This window comes from Crocodylus siamensis, chromosome 3 (assembly GCF_052110815.1).
Source record: "Crocodylus siamensis isolate JL-2025a chromosome 3, ASM5211081v1, whole genome shotgun sequence".
NCBI classification, from domain to species: Eukaryota; Metazoa; Chordata; order Crocodylia; family Crocodylidae; genus Crocodylus; species Crocodylus siamensis.
In genome coordinates this window covers 82,130,738-82,145,635 of record NC_143397.1, presented here as the reverse complement: position 1 = coordinate 82,145,635, position 14,898 = coordinate 82,130,738, and the positions used below count along the sequence as shown (strand labels likewise).

The following is a 14,898-nucleotide window of genomic DNA, read 5'->3' as shown; positions in this document are numbered from 1 at the left end:
TGTGGAATTTTGCCTTGGCAATGAGCTGCAAAAGGTATGAGGATGGGGACTGCCTTAACAGGTGTGCCAGGGACAATGTTTATTAATATAAGTGTTCCTTGGGCTGGAAAATGTTGGGAAACACTGCCCTAGACGCCATCCTGTGTTACGTCTAATTGTTGCTGTCAAATCTACTACCGAGGTTTCTGATCTGTTTTAAGTGTTACGGTTACAATGCAGTTTATTTAAAGGATTCAGAGAGATTCCACGGTTGGGTCTTTTTTTAGGGTTATTCATTGGTCCTAGTCTGTCCTGTAACTTTGAAATAGAGCCAGGCTTCCATTCTTAATGTCTGTGAATTGCTGCCTTGGAATGGCAGTGCTGTGGGAGTTGTTAATAAGGATCCCAGTAATGACCAGCTATAGCTCCTAGCCCTACCCCAAGTCACACCTTGATACCATAACATGGAGAACGGCCCATCTCTCTGACAGACTGAGGAGTGACTAGCCCTGGTGATTACACCCCAGGCACGGTCGCCCATGGCCTTTCCCACCTCACTCTCCAGCTCTCCTGAAAACATAACCGGGGGGGGGGGGCTGTCAATTTTGGGGTGGCTGCATTTAAGACCAATCTCTTGTGTATGTGTGCATGCAGGTGTGTCTGTGTGTGTATGCGTGTATGTGCCCCAATATTTTGGGGTGGCTGCATTTAGAATTCAACCATTCTGCCTGGGTGCGTGTCCCAATATTTGGGGGCGCCAATCCCTCTGCGTGTGTGTGTGTGAGCCTCCCGTGTGCTCCCGCCCGCGCTCTCGGCTTCCCGCCCCTCCGCGGGCGCCGGGGCGGTGGTGCCCGGAGGGTCCCGGCCTGCCCCGAGCCCAGGCCCACGGGGAGGGGGCGCTTGCCCTGCCCGCCTCCCTCAGGCGTCGCCAGCCCCCCAACCTGCGCCCGGGCCCGTCACGGGACCACGAGTCATGACCCGGCGAGCAGACAGCCCCGAGCCAAGCCGGGCCGGGCCGGGCGCAGCCAATGGGGCCGCGGGGCGGGCTCAGCCGGGGCAGAATAAGAAGGGGCCGAGGGCGGAGCGGGGCTACAGCTGCTGGGCAGGGGCAGGGCAGGGCAGGCAGCGGCTGTAGCAGGTGAGCGGGGCTGGGGCCGGGGCGCGCTGGCTGGCTGTCGGCCGGCCGGCCGGCCAGGCTCTATGCGGGCCCGTCTCCGCCCGGCCTGGCGTGTTTACAGCCCGCAGCGCGGGGAGCCGGGGCGACGGCGCTCGGCCGCGGACGGGGGCTCGTAGCGCCCGGGCCCGGGAGCTGGAAGAGCCATAATCTCCCCGCCAGAGGAAAGGGAGGCCAGGAGCCGGCTCATTGCACCTTCTCCTGTCCCTTTTAACCCTCTCCCCTCCGCGGGACTTTGCCGCCTCGCCCAGGGCTGATGGATTGGGGGGAGGGGGGCTGCTCTTGCTCCCCTGAAGGTGTCTGGGTGCAGAGGGGTGTCTCTGCTGGGTTTTGCCTGCTTTTGATTTGAGGAGGATGTGGCTTTCTCTTACGTAAGTGGCTGGCTGCGGTAGAAGATGGGTCATCTGGTTGGGACTCTGTCCAGACCGGCTTTTCCTCCTGCCTGGTTTCTCTGCTGGGGGATGGGTGGCCTCAGTGCTCAGGGTGGGGGCCTGGTCCACCTCCAGGTAGTGCTGCTGTTTACACCCGAGGGCAAGTGAGAGCTGTACAGATCCGGACCTAGGCTTGGATATGTTTGTAATACAAACCCCTCCCCCCCTCAACCTGTTTTGTTAGCCAATGGGTTTGCCCAGTAGAAATTGTTTAAAGCTGGTTTCTTTTCTTTTCTTTTTTTATTAGAGGGAGGGGAAATACCGGCTGATGCTTATTTTCCACCCCCTGCAATTCTAGGAAGATCTCTCACCATGAACCTCCACCTATGCCTGCTCTCCCTGTGCTTGGGACTGTCCTCTGCTGCTCCCAGAATGGATCCTGACTTGACTAGCCACTGGCAGCTCTGGAAGTCCTGGCACTCAAAAAACTACCATGAGGTCAGTGTTTTGTTTTTTCCAGCAGAGACAGACTGCTGTCATGCAGGCATTTGCTTAGAGCTAGCACTGTGGGGGGCCAAGTTTTGTGGCAGCCTTGCCACAAGCTAATCCTTACACCACCACCCCTGCCCGTGCGCCCCCCTCCCCCCCAAACGACACTGCAGTAGTTGCATTGAAGTAGGGCAGGAAGGGACCTCCAGAGGTCATCTAGTCCAGCCAGCTGCTTGAGTCAGGGTTTCCTCTCTCAAATGATGCAAACTAAATTCTCCATAAGACTATATCTTCCTCTCTTGCCTAATACCCAGCTCTTGTCCCTGCTGTAATTCCTACTCTTCTCTCTCAACTCCTTTTCAGATCTGCTGTGTTCATCCTACACAGGCCTGTGGCCCATGTATGGCAAGCTGGCTGCATCAGTGTAGAGCAAGCTAAAGTTGGGCATATAATATGGCCTAATGTTTAACACTGATAGTTTAGTCCTGCTGGCTTTTAATGGTGCAAATAGTCGCATCTATAAGATGGTGTTATTGGGTTTTTTGTTTTTTGTTTTTGTTTGTTTAGGAGGAATTAAAAAGCTTTTCCCCCCCCCCCCCATTCTTGAATGAGATTAGAAAAAAATAATGATGTTTGTATACTTTTAACTGTGTTATACAAATTTAGGGCAGCAAGAAGCCTATCTGTTCTGATGGTCTCGCTCTACAAGTACACTAGTATCAAAATAACTTGGGTGGTTTGTTTGTTTTTTGACTTGCAGAAGGAAGAAGGCTGGAGGAGAATGGTATGGGAAAAGAACTTGAAAATGATTGAACTACATAATCTTGACCACACACTGGGCAAGCATAGCTACAAACTGGGAATGAATCAGTTTGGTGACATGGTAAGTCCTTGAGAGCCATGGAACTTACTTGGTATATTAATAACCATATGGCAGAAGTTCACTGCATTTCTTTTTCAGACAAATGAAGAGTTCAGACAGCTGATGAATGGGTACATCCATAAAAAATCACAGAAGTATAGAGGATCCCAGTTCCTTGAGCCCAACTTCCTGGAAGCCCCAAGATCTGTGGACTGGAGAGAGAAGGGATATGTAACTCCTGTTAAAGACCAAGTATGTCTTGTAATGGGTTGTGTGTGTTTGACCAATTTGAAAGCCTGATTCATAAAATAACTAACTTTGGAAAATAATGGGGAAAAATCACATGAGTTGCATATTTAAGCATTTGTTAATCCTTGTAAAGACTGCTGCACACTTGCTAATATAGCATGACCTTTTCTTAACCTTTTTTATGGTGAAGAAATCACTTGCTTGAGACTTGTAGCAGCACTTTCTAAGGTGCAGACCTTTCGCTAGGATTTTCACCCATTGATAAGCAACTGTAAGCTTTGAAAGGACCCCTACTTAATTTTCTTCAGGTGAGGTCCCTTCTGAGCATGAGTAAACTGGAACTTGTATTATATGCTGTTCAGACTGCTGTGGTAATCTGGACTGTATGCTGTCTGACCTTTTTGGAGTCATTTTTATTTTCCTGCTCCATTTCAGGGTCAATGTGGATCTTGTTGGGCATTTAGCACAACTGGTGCTCTTGAAGGACAGCACTTCAGAAGAACTGGTCAGCTGGTCTCCCTGAGTGAGCAAAACCTTGTAGACTGCTCTCGACCTGAAGGCAATGAAGGATGCAATGGTGGTCTGATGGATCAAGCTTTCCAGTATATCCTGGATAATGGAGGGATTGATTCGGAAGAGTCTTACCCATACCTAGCAAAGGTAAATATACTAACTACAAATATATTTTTGCTCTATTCTGTGCATCTAACTGTAAAAATGCAGGGTAAACATACAAGTTTTTTTTTTTTTTTTTTTATTTATGAAGGTCTTCTCAAAAACAACTTCTTGAATAGACTTTTTCTAGCTTTTAGCTTCTTTCACTAACCAAAGAAGAAATCTGCCTACCACTATATCTTTATTTTCTCAGAAGCATGAGATACTTGCCAGATCAAACCACTGGTTTGGAAGTGCAAAAAACCACTAGTGGTACCAGACACTGGCATGTCAGGGCTGACCATAATGGACTTCTGGGTGTAGCTCAATTTTTTGAGAAGCTGATGCAGTACATCCTGTAGCAACACTAAACAGGGCACCCTGCCATTCATTTTTAAGCTGTCTGCAAAGGTGTTGGTCATCATGCCTTGAAGTCAAAGATGCATGCTGGAGAGGTCAGCCTCAGAAATGGTTGTCCTGGTTTGCTTAATCAGCAGTAGATAATAAGTGAACACACCAAGACGACTGCCAGCAGTTTCATCTGAGACTTGGAACAGAGCACATCTGTGATGGACCAGCTCCATGGATAATGCTCAAGGGCAACCAGCATGGTTTCATTAAGGGCAGGTCATGTCAGACCAGCCTGATTGCCTTTTTATGATCAGGTCACAAAAGCATTGGATGCAGGTGTCGCCGTGGACGTAGTCTTTCTGGACTTCAGCAAGGCCTTTGATACTGTCTCCCACCCCATCCTCATTAAACTATGCAACCTGTGGCATTTGATGCCTACACAGTCAGATGGATTGCAGATTGGCTGAAGGGTCATACTCAGAGGGTGGTGGTGGACGGGTCATATTCAACCTGTGGGGAAGTGGGCAGCGGAGTCCCCCAGGGCTCGGTTGTTGGGCCCGTGCTGTTCAATTTCTTTATCGGTGATTTGGACAACGGGGTGAAAAGCAACCTGTTTAAATTTGCTGATGATACCAAAAATTTGGGGTGAGGGTGAACATGCTAGTAGGGAGGGAAAGACTGCAGCAAGACCTAGGTAGGTTGCAGGGGTGGGCTAACAAACAGGATGCGTTTTCCATACTGACAAGTGCAGGGTGCTGCACTTGGGCAGTAGTAACCAGCAGCACACTTATAAGATGGGGAAACTCCCTTGTTGAGAGCACGGAGGCAGAAAGGGATCTTGGAGTCACTATCGACTCCAAGATGAACATGGGCCAACAATGCAAGGTCACGGTTGGCAGGGCTAACTGGACCTTGTCGTGCATCTCACATAGGGCCAAGGAGGTGATCCTCCCCCTCTACGTGACACTGCTCAGGCCACAGCTGGAGTTCCGTGTCCAGTTCTGCGTGCCTCGCTTCAGGAGGGATGTGGACAACATGGAGAGGGTCCAGAGAAGGGCCACCCGCATGATCCGGGGACAACAGGGCAGACCCTACAATGAGAGACTGCGGGACCTGAACCTGTTCAGCCTTCACAAGAGAAGGCTGAGGGGGGGAACCAGAAGGGTTTGGGAGAGACCTTGTTTCCCCTAGCTCCCCCTGGCATAACAAGGAATAACGGCCACAAGTTGTTGGAGAGGAGGTTTAGATTAGACATCCACAAGAACTACTTCACGGTCAGGGCGGCTAGGATCTGGAATCAACTTCCAAGGGAAGTGGTGCTGGCTCCTACCCTGGGGGTCTTCAAGCCTAGGCTTGATGCCTACCTGGCTGGAGTCATCTGAGCCCAGTTGTTTAGTTGTTTTTTTTTTTTTTTCTCCTGCCCAGGTGGGGGGTCAGACTTGAAGATCTACAAGGTCCCTTCCAACCCTGCTTCTGTGATTCTGTGAATACTAGATCAGATGCTTAGGCTTTTTTGTGTTGTGTTTTGTTTTTTTTGTTTTTTTTAGCTGGGGACATCATCCTTGCAAATGGCCACTCCAACTCTTTGTGGTCTCTTTTTTTTTTTTTTTTTTTTTTTTTTTTCCTTTAACACTGCTTGTAGCACTTGTAAGCTTTTTCTATTGAGACTTTTATAATTTGGAATAGTTTGGAGTCTGTGTTCCCGCATCTTCTGAACTCCTTTTAATTTTGTTTAAATGTGTCCCTAAACACTTGCTGCTTCAAGGTGGTCTCTCTAACCTATTCTGTAATATACTTGACACATCAGCTTTTTCCCTGCCTGCCTCGCCACAAAGGAGAAATTAGTGCTTTGCTTGCACTCCAGGTATTAATAGTATGTATAGGCTTGGTAGGAGAAAAATAATTCTGCTCTTCTGCATCTGATACAGGAGCATATATTCAGCTATATAGTCTGAAAGATCCTGATTAACAGAACTCTTGTTATAAGATGAACTCCCTCTTCCTCTAACCTGGCAGTTTTTTTGTTTTGGTCCACAGATGATTCCCAGTTCAAAAGTCATTGGATTTTGTAAATAGAGGGAGGGAATGCAAAATGCTTAGCTAACTGTATAATCAGTTAAGGATTTGGGAGATCTAAAAGTATTATCATCTACAAACTTCCTGTTGTGTGGTACCATTCCTTATTGTCATCTTAAGCCCTGGTTTAGTTCTACCTCTTTATTCTTAATGAAAGAATCTTGGGTCATTCTCTGGAACAGGTACTGGGCTTTTTCTCCCCCCATCTCTCTGATTTGATTTGATTGCTTTGTGTCAAAGCTGGGTTTCTTTGCAGTTTCTGTAAAACTGATTTTTAGGTAGATCCCTGTCCATAGGTGAGATGAGTGGATATGGAGCTTCAAGACATTCAGGTCCTATGCATTCCACTGACACTTGGTTTTTTCTTTCTTGTAAGGTACTCTGCTGCTTTTTCCTTGTGCGTGGGGGAGGGGGGGCAGGGTTCTAAACTGGCTCCCCCCCATCCCTTTTTTTTTTTTTTTCCTCTTCTTGCCATCTTCCCAATGAACAACGCAGCTTCCTTGCAATTCTTCTTCCCCTTCCTGATCCTTCCTTGTGGGCTATTATTGCAGCCAAAATCCTCTTTTGCTTTCTTCCTTTGTTTCTAAATCAGCTGTCGTGTTGCCTGTCTCCCACTTCAAGAAAAGGGAGCTAATAGCTTCTCAGTACAGCTTTTTCCATCTCTCTGGGGCAAAACACTATTTCAGGCTGAGTGGCTTTCCCAAGCTTGGTTGCATGTCTTCAGAATGTGTTTTGTCAGAAGATCTTTTGTGAGAATTTTGGCACTGTTTCCAATCTTACTCTGTAAGGATTCAAAGTCCTTAATCTTTTTAAAAATAAAAAAATAATGCGATTGTTCAAGCAGGTTCGGAATGTCCAGCTGCCAAGCTGAACAAAGAAATTCATAGCAACTCGACACTTCTTATCCTGTCTTCTATAGGATGATGAAGACTGCAAGTATAAGGCACAATACAATGCTGCTAATGACACTGGCTTTGTTGACATCCCACAAGGACATGAAAGAGCACTAATGAAAGCAGTGGCAGCCGTGGGTCCAGTCTCTGTTGCTATTGATGCAGGCCATTTATCATTCCAGTTTTATCAATCGGGTAAGTATTGTCTGACAACTTAAGATCTAGTTGTGCTCTGCATCTGGCAGTTCAGTTTTAATTGCTCTTTTTAGTTCAGTTGTTGCAAAAATGTAGTATTGCAGTTTATGCACAGAACTGCATTTTAGAAGACCTGACCCTGACCTCTTTCCTTCCACTATGACCTGAATTTATAGGCTGCAGTCCTTCAGTTGCTTTTCCTCCTGTTTTTAAATGGTAATAACTGGTGGCTTGACTGAAAACACATCACTTACCATGATTTCATAAAATGCTGCTTTTTATTATTTCCTTTCTTTAAATTTTACCTTTGCATTTTTTAGGTATTTATTATGAGCCCGACTGTAGTAGTGAAGATCTGGATCATGGTGTTCTGGTTGTAGGATATGGGTTTCAGGGAGAAGATGTAGATGGAAAGAAGTACTGGATTGTTAAGAACAGGTATGCATCTTCTGTCTTTGGTTGATGCTCTTCTGCATTTGACTCCTTCTTTTATGCAGTAAGAGATTCAGTACACTGGTGTATGTGGAGAACAATTAACGTGAAAGTTGCCTTCCATTTGAGCACGATGGAAGAGGAGGGAATACTGCAATATTGGCACAACTTTCATAGTTGCCTTTTAAATGGAGAACCAAACTCATATGAAGGGGCCTGCGGTTGTGCTGTTTGGATTATTGCTAAAACAGTCTTTTAAGCAGCAGTTTCATTCTAATGTGCTTTGACCTGGCGCAGTTTGGCCTACTGAAAGCAAACCCAAAACTGGATTATTCTGTGTAGTGAGATGCATTCAAAATTTAAATGACTTGTGCGCTTCAGCCACATGGGTTAAGACAGACCTCCTAAATGCTTGGGATAGGAGGCAGTTTAGAAGGTGCGCCGCACAAGGTCATAGGGAGAAAAGTGGGAGGGAGTCGTCGTCTCCTCCTGTGATCAGTTGTAGCCTTCTGACCTACTCTTGGGGGAAGTTAGTAGGTTAAATTTTTTATAAATGCCTTTTGGATTCTCCATTCTTTCCACACCCAATATTGGTGCACATAGTTAGTTAGAAAGAACTAAAGGGTTACACCACAAGCTTGTGTGGTGTGTTGTGTTGTGTGTTTTTGTACTCTGCACAAATTGACATACTGCACTGATAAAATACATATATTTTGTGTGTGTGTGTGGTACTTCTCCCTCCCCCCCCCAATAAAGTTGAAAAGTCATGCTTTACCATTTTTCCTTGGAATAAATATCTATCTTTGTGCAAACTTGCTCTTTTTTTATTAAGTCTAATCAAAGTGTCTCTTTCCAGCTGGGGAGAGAAGTGGGGTGACAAAGGATACATTTATATGGCTAAAGACAAGAAGAACCACTGTGGCATAGCGACAGCAGCTAGCTATCCACTGGTATAACTTGCTGAAGAACACTAAGCATTTCTGTGCAAGAGGGGTTTTAAACTGATTGACTGAACACGTGTTGACACATGTGGTAGGACACTTGTATCTTCAGAGAGTCAAGTTGTAATTTTTTTTTTAAACTTGAGTTCTTTGAGTCTTTACACGTTGGTGACATGCCACTTGTTTAAATTAATGTAAATGTTGGTATGTAAACAGCTTGTAATATTATTGGCTTGAAGACTGCTTACTCAGACTTTGTATTATTCCTTTTTTAATTAATGTGCCCAAAAGTTTCCTTTTTAAATAAACACTCAAATTCCAGTGTGTACAAGTGACTCTGCTTTTCTTTTTATATGTATTGACTGGGTTTTAAGAATGTCCATCTGATTAAAGTGACCATATCATACAAAGCTTTGTGCACAATTCACTTTAATCAGCTGCTAAAATGTAGCCAGATGGAGGAATGGAAAGGAACACCGTTTATAGTATGCTCCCTGGTATAGATTGCAAAGGGCAGGAAGTCTTAAAATTACTGTAGGCAGCTGAAAAATACAATAGTAAAACCGTGGGCTTCCATTTTAAGAATGGGCTTGGCTGCAGTGGACAATCTTTAATAAGGCATATCAGTCATGTGATCTTGGAGCAAATGGGTTGAGCTCCTTGTAACTCACCATCTCATTCCAGAGCTGGTACCCTCATCCACTTCTTGCCCCACAAAAATAAACTTGTATAAACAAGTTTTGATTCTGCTGCTATAATTGTGACCCTACAGTACAGCCTAGAAAAGTGGGCCAGTGTCCTCTCTTTATATCTTCAGGGAGAAAAAGGGGGTGGGGGGAGTGTACTTTTTTTAGCTATGGCTTCAAATACTGTAATCGTATGTAAAAATGCTATCTGGAAAATACACTTCCACTCTGTTTCAGTTTCAAACTTTTAAACATGCAAATCCAGGATAGTTGAAGAGCTTTAAAAAAAGTGGCCTACATTTAGTATGCTTTCTAGGAAGTGGGAAAGCTGTTTCTCATTCACTTTGCTTTCTGTACAGGTTTTAAAAAGCAATCTGGTCTCTTTGGGTTTTCCCTAATCTTTCTTCTCCTTCCCCAAGTAACGGATTGCTGATATAATACCATCCAGTTTGTGTTGCATTTGGAACCTTAGTTGACCCATTTCAGCTATTTTGTTTGATCTTTTCTAGCAGTAAAAACTGCACTAGTAAGTCTTTATAATTGCAAAAAGTTTCAAAGGGCAGACTCACTTTAGGTTGTTTCTAGCTGAAACCTTTAGGACAGTAGCTTATATTGGGGTCATTTGGTCAGTTTTATACATTTACACTTGGGCAGCTACAGTAGTACCAAGCTACAGCATGCATGAGGATAAGACTAAATTAGTGCATCCACAAGAGCAGTTCTTATGTTCAAGTGGCGGGGGGGTGGCTTTGTTTTTTCCTGATTGAAAGCAACATACGCAAGGCAACACTGTGGAGTTTGGGAAACGATTCTGAACATTCTCAGTTGGGGGACATCAGCTGTAACTATATAGCTTTTTTGAGGGGGATTATGAGTATAGTTTTTTGTTTGTTTGCTGTTTTTGTTTTCCACTGGGGCTCTGGAAAATATAAAGTACCAAACACATGGTTGATTATTAATGTACTTAAAAATAAACAGTGCTAACTCTCATTTCCCTAAGAGAAGTTTCTGGGGAAAAAGGCATGAGCAATATCAGCACAAAGATGCTTGTTAAACAAATTTGCTAAAATTCATAACTAACGCTTGGACTATGTAGAAATGGAAACTGCAGCAGAATGGTATATTTTATGAACGGGGCTCAAACAACACCCTTAATCTATTGAATTGTATGTGGGGTCTTCCTAGTCAGACACTGTATCTGATCATGAAACACAACAGTTTAGAGAGTCACAGAATAAATAGGGAAGAGACTTTTTCTGATGCTATTCACTGGGAGTCCTGCAAAAAAGGACAGGAAAGGGGAAAGGTTGGACCAAGAACCCAAGGATTGATGGAAATAGCCAGAAAAACGCACAGCTCTAAAATCGAAAGGGATTCCTTCTTTCAGGAGGAAGTAAATAATTTCTTAAGAATTGAATATGACCTCTATATTACATTAGTCTCAGATCTGATAATCCAAGTATTTGTACATTTTATTTTACTTTACCTTTCTATTTGTCTTGGAGTAGAATATCAGGGTGTCAGGATTATCTCTGGTTCTGTGGGTGGTTTTTGAATGCTTATGTGGATGTTTTTAAATAACAATTTTGCCAAAGCATGTCTTTGCTATAGAACTTAAATCTGCATGTTTAAATAGAAATTGCACGTATATGACTGCTTAAGTTGCATCTATCTTCTGTTTCACAGTTATAGTAAATCCCTCTCCAACTGTCTTAACTTCTAAGGGAAACAAAATAACACTTTGGAAATGCTTCTTATTTGCCATGCTCTCTAAGCAGGATACTTTGACCGGATCTCACAACAGTCTTGATCATATTGCTTGCTGAAGCATTTAGTAAACAGTTATCTTGTGCAAAAGGAAATTGCATGAATTTGTTTCTAGAAACAGCATGTACAATTAAACTAAAAGATTTCCCACAACCCATGTCTTAGGCATTTTTACACATGCAAGCGCTGCAGCGCTGGGCACCTTGAAAAGCACTTGGCGCTGTGTATGAGCAGCAAAACGTATGTCAGCATGTAGAAAACAGCAGTTGCATACTTTTGAACTAAAATGTACGTAGGAGGTGCTTCAGTTCAACAGCGCACCACCACTGTGTTCTCTGTGCTGACATGCATTTTGCCACTTATACAACTGCAAGTGATGTAGCGCAGTGCACATCAGCTTGTGTGCAGAGTAGGCTCCGTCTTAATAGTCTGCTACAATGTACCAGATCTCCCATGTGTCCGGGCATGAAAAGGTATATGTATAAATGCCCGTTATGTGGTTTTAATCAGGATTTTTTTTTATGGCTCTATATTGCTAATACTAGTTGAATTGTTTGTGTTTTGTTTTGTTTTTGAAAGATGATAAAGATTCCTGATCAGGAGTCCTAGAAACCATAAAGTTCCTCATTTAGTACCTCTGTCTATTGAAGCGTCGATCCTTAAATTTTGCCATTTCGGAACACTCTACAGGTAGATCCTAGAGTTCAAGCATCTCTGTCCTTGGCCAAGGGTCTACAGCAGAGGTCAGTCGTGTCTTCAGGTGCAATGCCAAAAATACTAGCAACTTTGACTTGATGTTGGCAAGCTAGGGGCAAACTGGGGAAGCGCAGCCACAGCCCTATCCCTGAGGTGTGCACAGCAAGCAAAATGCCTTTGTGTGCCATGCTCTGGCATGCGTGCCGGGGTTGCCTACCCCTGGTCTAAACCATAATAGCTAGCGTGCTAGAAAAACCCACATATACCACCTTACACTTCCAACATACTTAAATATACAGTTTGGCCATGAAGTATGGACAGATTTGAATTAAGCTACAAGCCTGTTGTTGGCAGTTCTACATATGATTTGGCACCAGAACCATGACTCATTTCTTACTATACTGTCGTAATCTCCTGGTTTCACTACAACGTGGGCTAGATTTATAATTGTACCTGTTGTGGGTGGACAGTTCTTGGGGCTGTGGGACCTTATTCTAAAAATCCCTCAGGAATAATAGTTTTTTTGATCTAATTGACAAATGACTGTTTCAGCGTGTCTAAGAATCATATGACCTATTGCATATATTCGCAAGGATAAGCTAGTTCATGAAAACAATGAAGGGTTACCATTCATGCAGGAAGAGCTGTTCTTGAAACTGCAAAAACAAATGTACTTATACAGCTTGTGAGAACCTAACCCTTCTAACCCCTGATATGTTTGAAATGTTGTTCTTTGCACGGGTGCTGTGATCACCTAATCTTCTGACATTGCTCACTTACAGAGTACATTACATTTTGGAGAAAAGTGGGTGGTGCCATGATCAAATATATTTTATTCTCCAGCTTTGTGAAACTTAATCTGAACCCTCACAAAATGTTTGATTTGAAAAATTTTTTTTTTAAATGATTGAAGTCCTTATGATTGCATAAAACTGAGTGTCCAGTGATTTGCAAAGGTACAATTGTTTCCTTAAGTTCTACTGCAGAAATGAATCAACCAAATGTCTTGAGGCAGACAGGAATGAGGAAATGGTCTTTACATAAGCATGTTGGAATATGCTTATGGAAGTCAGCCTTTGAACATAAAAAAGTATTTGCTGCTTTTAGTAACTGAGTGTCTCTCTGTGCACATTCTATAATTATTCATCATGGTTATGTTTGTATATACAATAGGACAGGGGTGGTGGGGAATTATTTGGGCCTGGGGGCTGCATAGGGAATTTTGATGAGCTGTCAGAGATTGGTCAGCACGCCACCTCTTTCCACCTCGTTCCTGTGCAACAACTCACAGAAAATCTGTGTGGGATGGGGCCATGGGCAGGCAGGGAGTGGTGTTTGGGAGTAGGACAGGTGATCTGCTCCTTGCACACCCCTGCCCAGTGGGGGAGGTAGGTTGCCTGGGCACTTGGTCCCAGGAGGGTGGGAGGTGTGTGCAGCAGAGCTCACCAAGGCGGAGCAGTCCATGATGCTCTACATGGGGTTGAGTTTTTTGCTGGCTCCTGCCCAGGACCACCCATGCCATGCACTTGCTGCCACCACCACCCCAGATAACATGAACAACTTACTGGCTGGGCTGCTCCCGGTGCAGCAGCTCTCTATCACTGGTGGTGGTTCCTCCTCCTGCTTCTGCCTCTGCTGCACAGCTCTGGGCAGGGGAGGAAGCTGCAACTGTGCAGCTCCTGCCCCAGCATGTGGGGCTTTGGCTACAGCTCCTGGCCGCCGTTCACTTGCTCTGCCCCTAGGTGGATGCTTATCATGCCAGGCAGGTAGAGTGGGTGGAAGGCAGTCAGAAGCTGAAGCCATTCACAGTTAGGCAGCTAAGCAGTGCCAGCCATGGACCAGATTGCAATACAACACCAGATATCCTCCACATGAGACAGGAAGGAGGAACCATAGGATGGCCCTTGTCAGATGTTTTAAAGATGAAGCTGAGGAAGATGGACACTAGAAAGGTAAGCTGAAGTTAGAAATAGACCTATAAGTACAGCCTGTATAATTGCCAAAACACAGAGTACCACTAGCTATGACAGAGCCACTCAAAGAGGAGAATTATTAAACCAGTGAAAATTAACACTGATTGGATCAGCAGCCTGGTAGTGGTAAGAAAATCATTTGATAAACTGAGGATTTACATATATATAAAACCTTTTAGCAGGGCTTTGAAAAGAAGCCATTATCCTTTGCCTACTTTCAAGGACATGCTCCCTGAGCTATCTAATTGTAGTGCCACAGTATGGCTGGGGTAGTTTTATTTTTGGGCACTAGTGGTTTGAGTCCTTTCCCTAGATGGTGGGAGTAGAGTTTTATGATTTCTGTAGTCTGTGCATAGACTACAAACTCTGGGAATAGATAGTAAATTTGGAAAATGGTGGATCCTTTCTTAGCTTTTCTTTCATCCTATTCCCAAAAAGGCACATTGTCTTTTGTCGCTTGGTTCAGCAGAACCATACCGATTCCTTTTCCTTTGGGCTAGAGCAGGGGAGGCTAACTTGCACAAGTGCCACAGGTAGCCCATGCGCATGGCATGTGGCAGATAGGGGAAGAGGTAGGGAAAACAGCAGTAGATAGAGCAAAAGAACAAGCAGGGGAAGGGGACTAGCATGGTACTCCAGGAGAGTGTAGGGCAGGGGTAGGCAATGTTTTTTTGGCCGGAGTGCCAAAACCCCCCACAATGCCTACCTTGAAAGGTGCTAGAGTGTCGGCATGCCAGAAAAACAAAATGAGGGCAGGGGGTACATGGCAGGATGCCCTGATTGTGCCCTTTGCCCCCCAACCCGGGCTCTGTGGCTGTCAGCAGCTACCCAGAACCTGGGCCAGCTGCAAACATCTGCTGCCTCTCTGCCCTGGCCCTGGGCTCTGGAGAGTCAGCACCTACCAGCAATGGTCCCCACTGTGCTGCTCTCACTGCTTCTGCAGAGCAGCACTGGAACCTGGCACAGCAGGGGGGTGCAGAAAGCTCCCTGCTCCCAGCTCCCCACTGCCCTGCCACGCTGCCCGTGTGTGGATAGGAGCAGCGTGGGCAGCAGTGCAGGGTTGTGCCCCTTGCTGCTGCCCTTGTCTGCAGGGGAAGCGTGGCAGGGCAG

At 45.0% G+C, this 14,898-nt stretch overlaps 1 protein-coding gene across 3 annotated transcripts; it reads left to right on the top strand.

Annotated features, from left to right (window-relative positions):
• Nucleotides 1-876: 876 nt before the first annotated feature.
• CTSL (cathepsin L) lies at nt 877-8,997 on the top strand. 3 transcript variants are annotated; one of them, XM_090038618.1, is made up of 8 exons: nt 877-1,117; nt 1,883-2,022; nt 2,774-2,896; nt 2,975-3,127; nt 3,560-3,784; nt 7,125-7,293; nt 7,614-7,731; nt 8,582-8,997. In XM_090038618.1, the coding sequence occupies exons 2-8, from the start codon at nt 1,897-1,899 to the stop codon at nt 8,679-8,681; spliced, it is 1,014 nt and encodes a 337-aa protein (XP_089894744.1). In that variant the 5' UTR covers nt 877-1,117; nt 1,883-1,896; the 3' UTR covers nt 8,682-8,997. The 3 variants fall into 3 exon arrangements, with proteins under 3 accessions (XP_089894744.1, XP_089894746.1, XP_089894747.1); XM_090038620.1 differs by having other exon boundaries at nt 1,832-2,022; XM_090038621.1 differs by lacking the exon at nt 877-1,117 and adding an exon at nt 1,185-1,524.
• The last annotated feature ends 5,901 nt before the right edge of the window (nt 8,998-14,898 follow it).

Coding starts and splice junctions, on each gene's coding strand:
- CTSL (XM_090038618.1), top strand. CDS start 1,897: ATGAACCTCCACCTATGCCTGCTCTCCCTGTGCTTGGGACTGTCCTCT. Junction 2,023..2,773: donor ACTCAAAAAACTACCATGAG/GTCAGTGTTTTG, acceptor TTTGACTTGCAG/AAGGAAGAAGGCTGGAGGAG. Junction 3,785..7,124: donor CTTACCCATACCTAGCAAAG/GTAAATATACTA, acceptor TGTCTTCTATAG/GATGATGAAGACTGCAAGTA.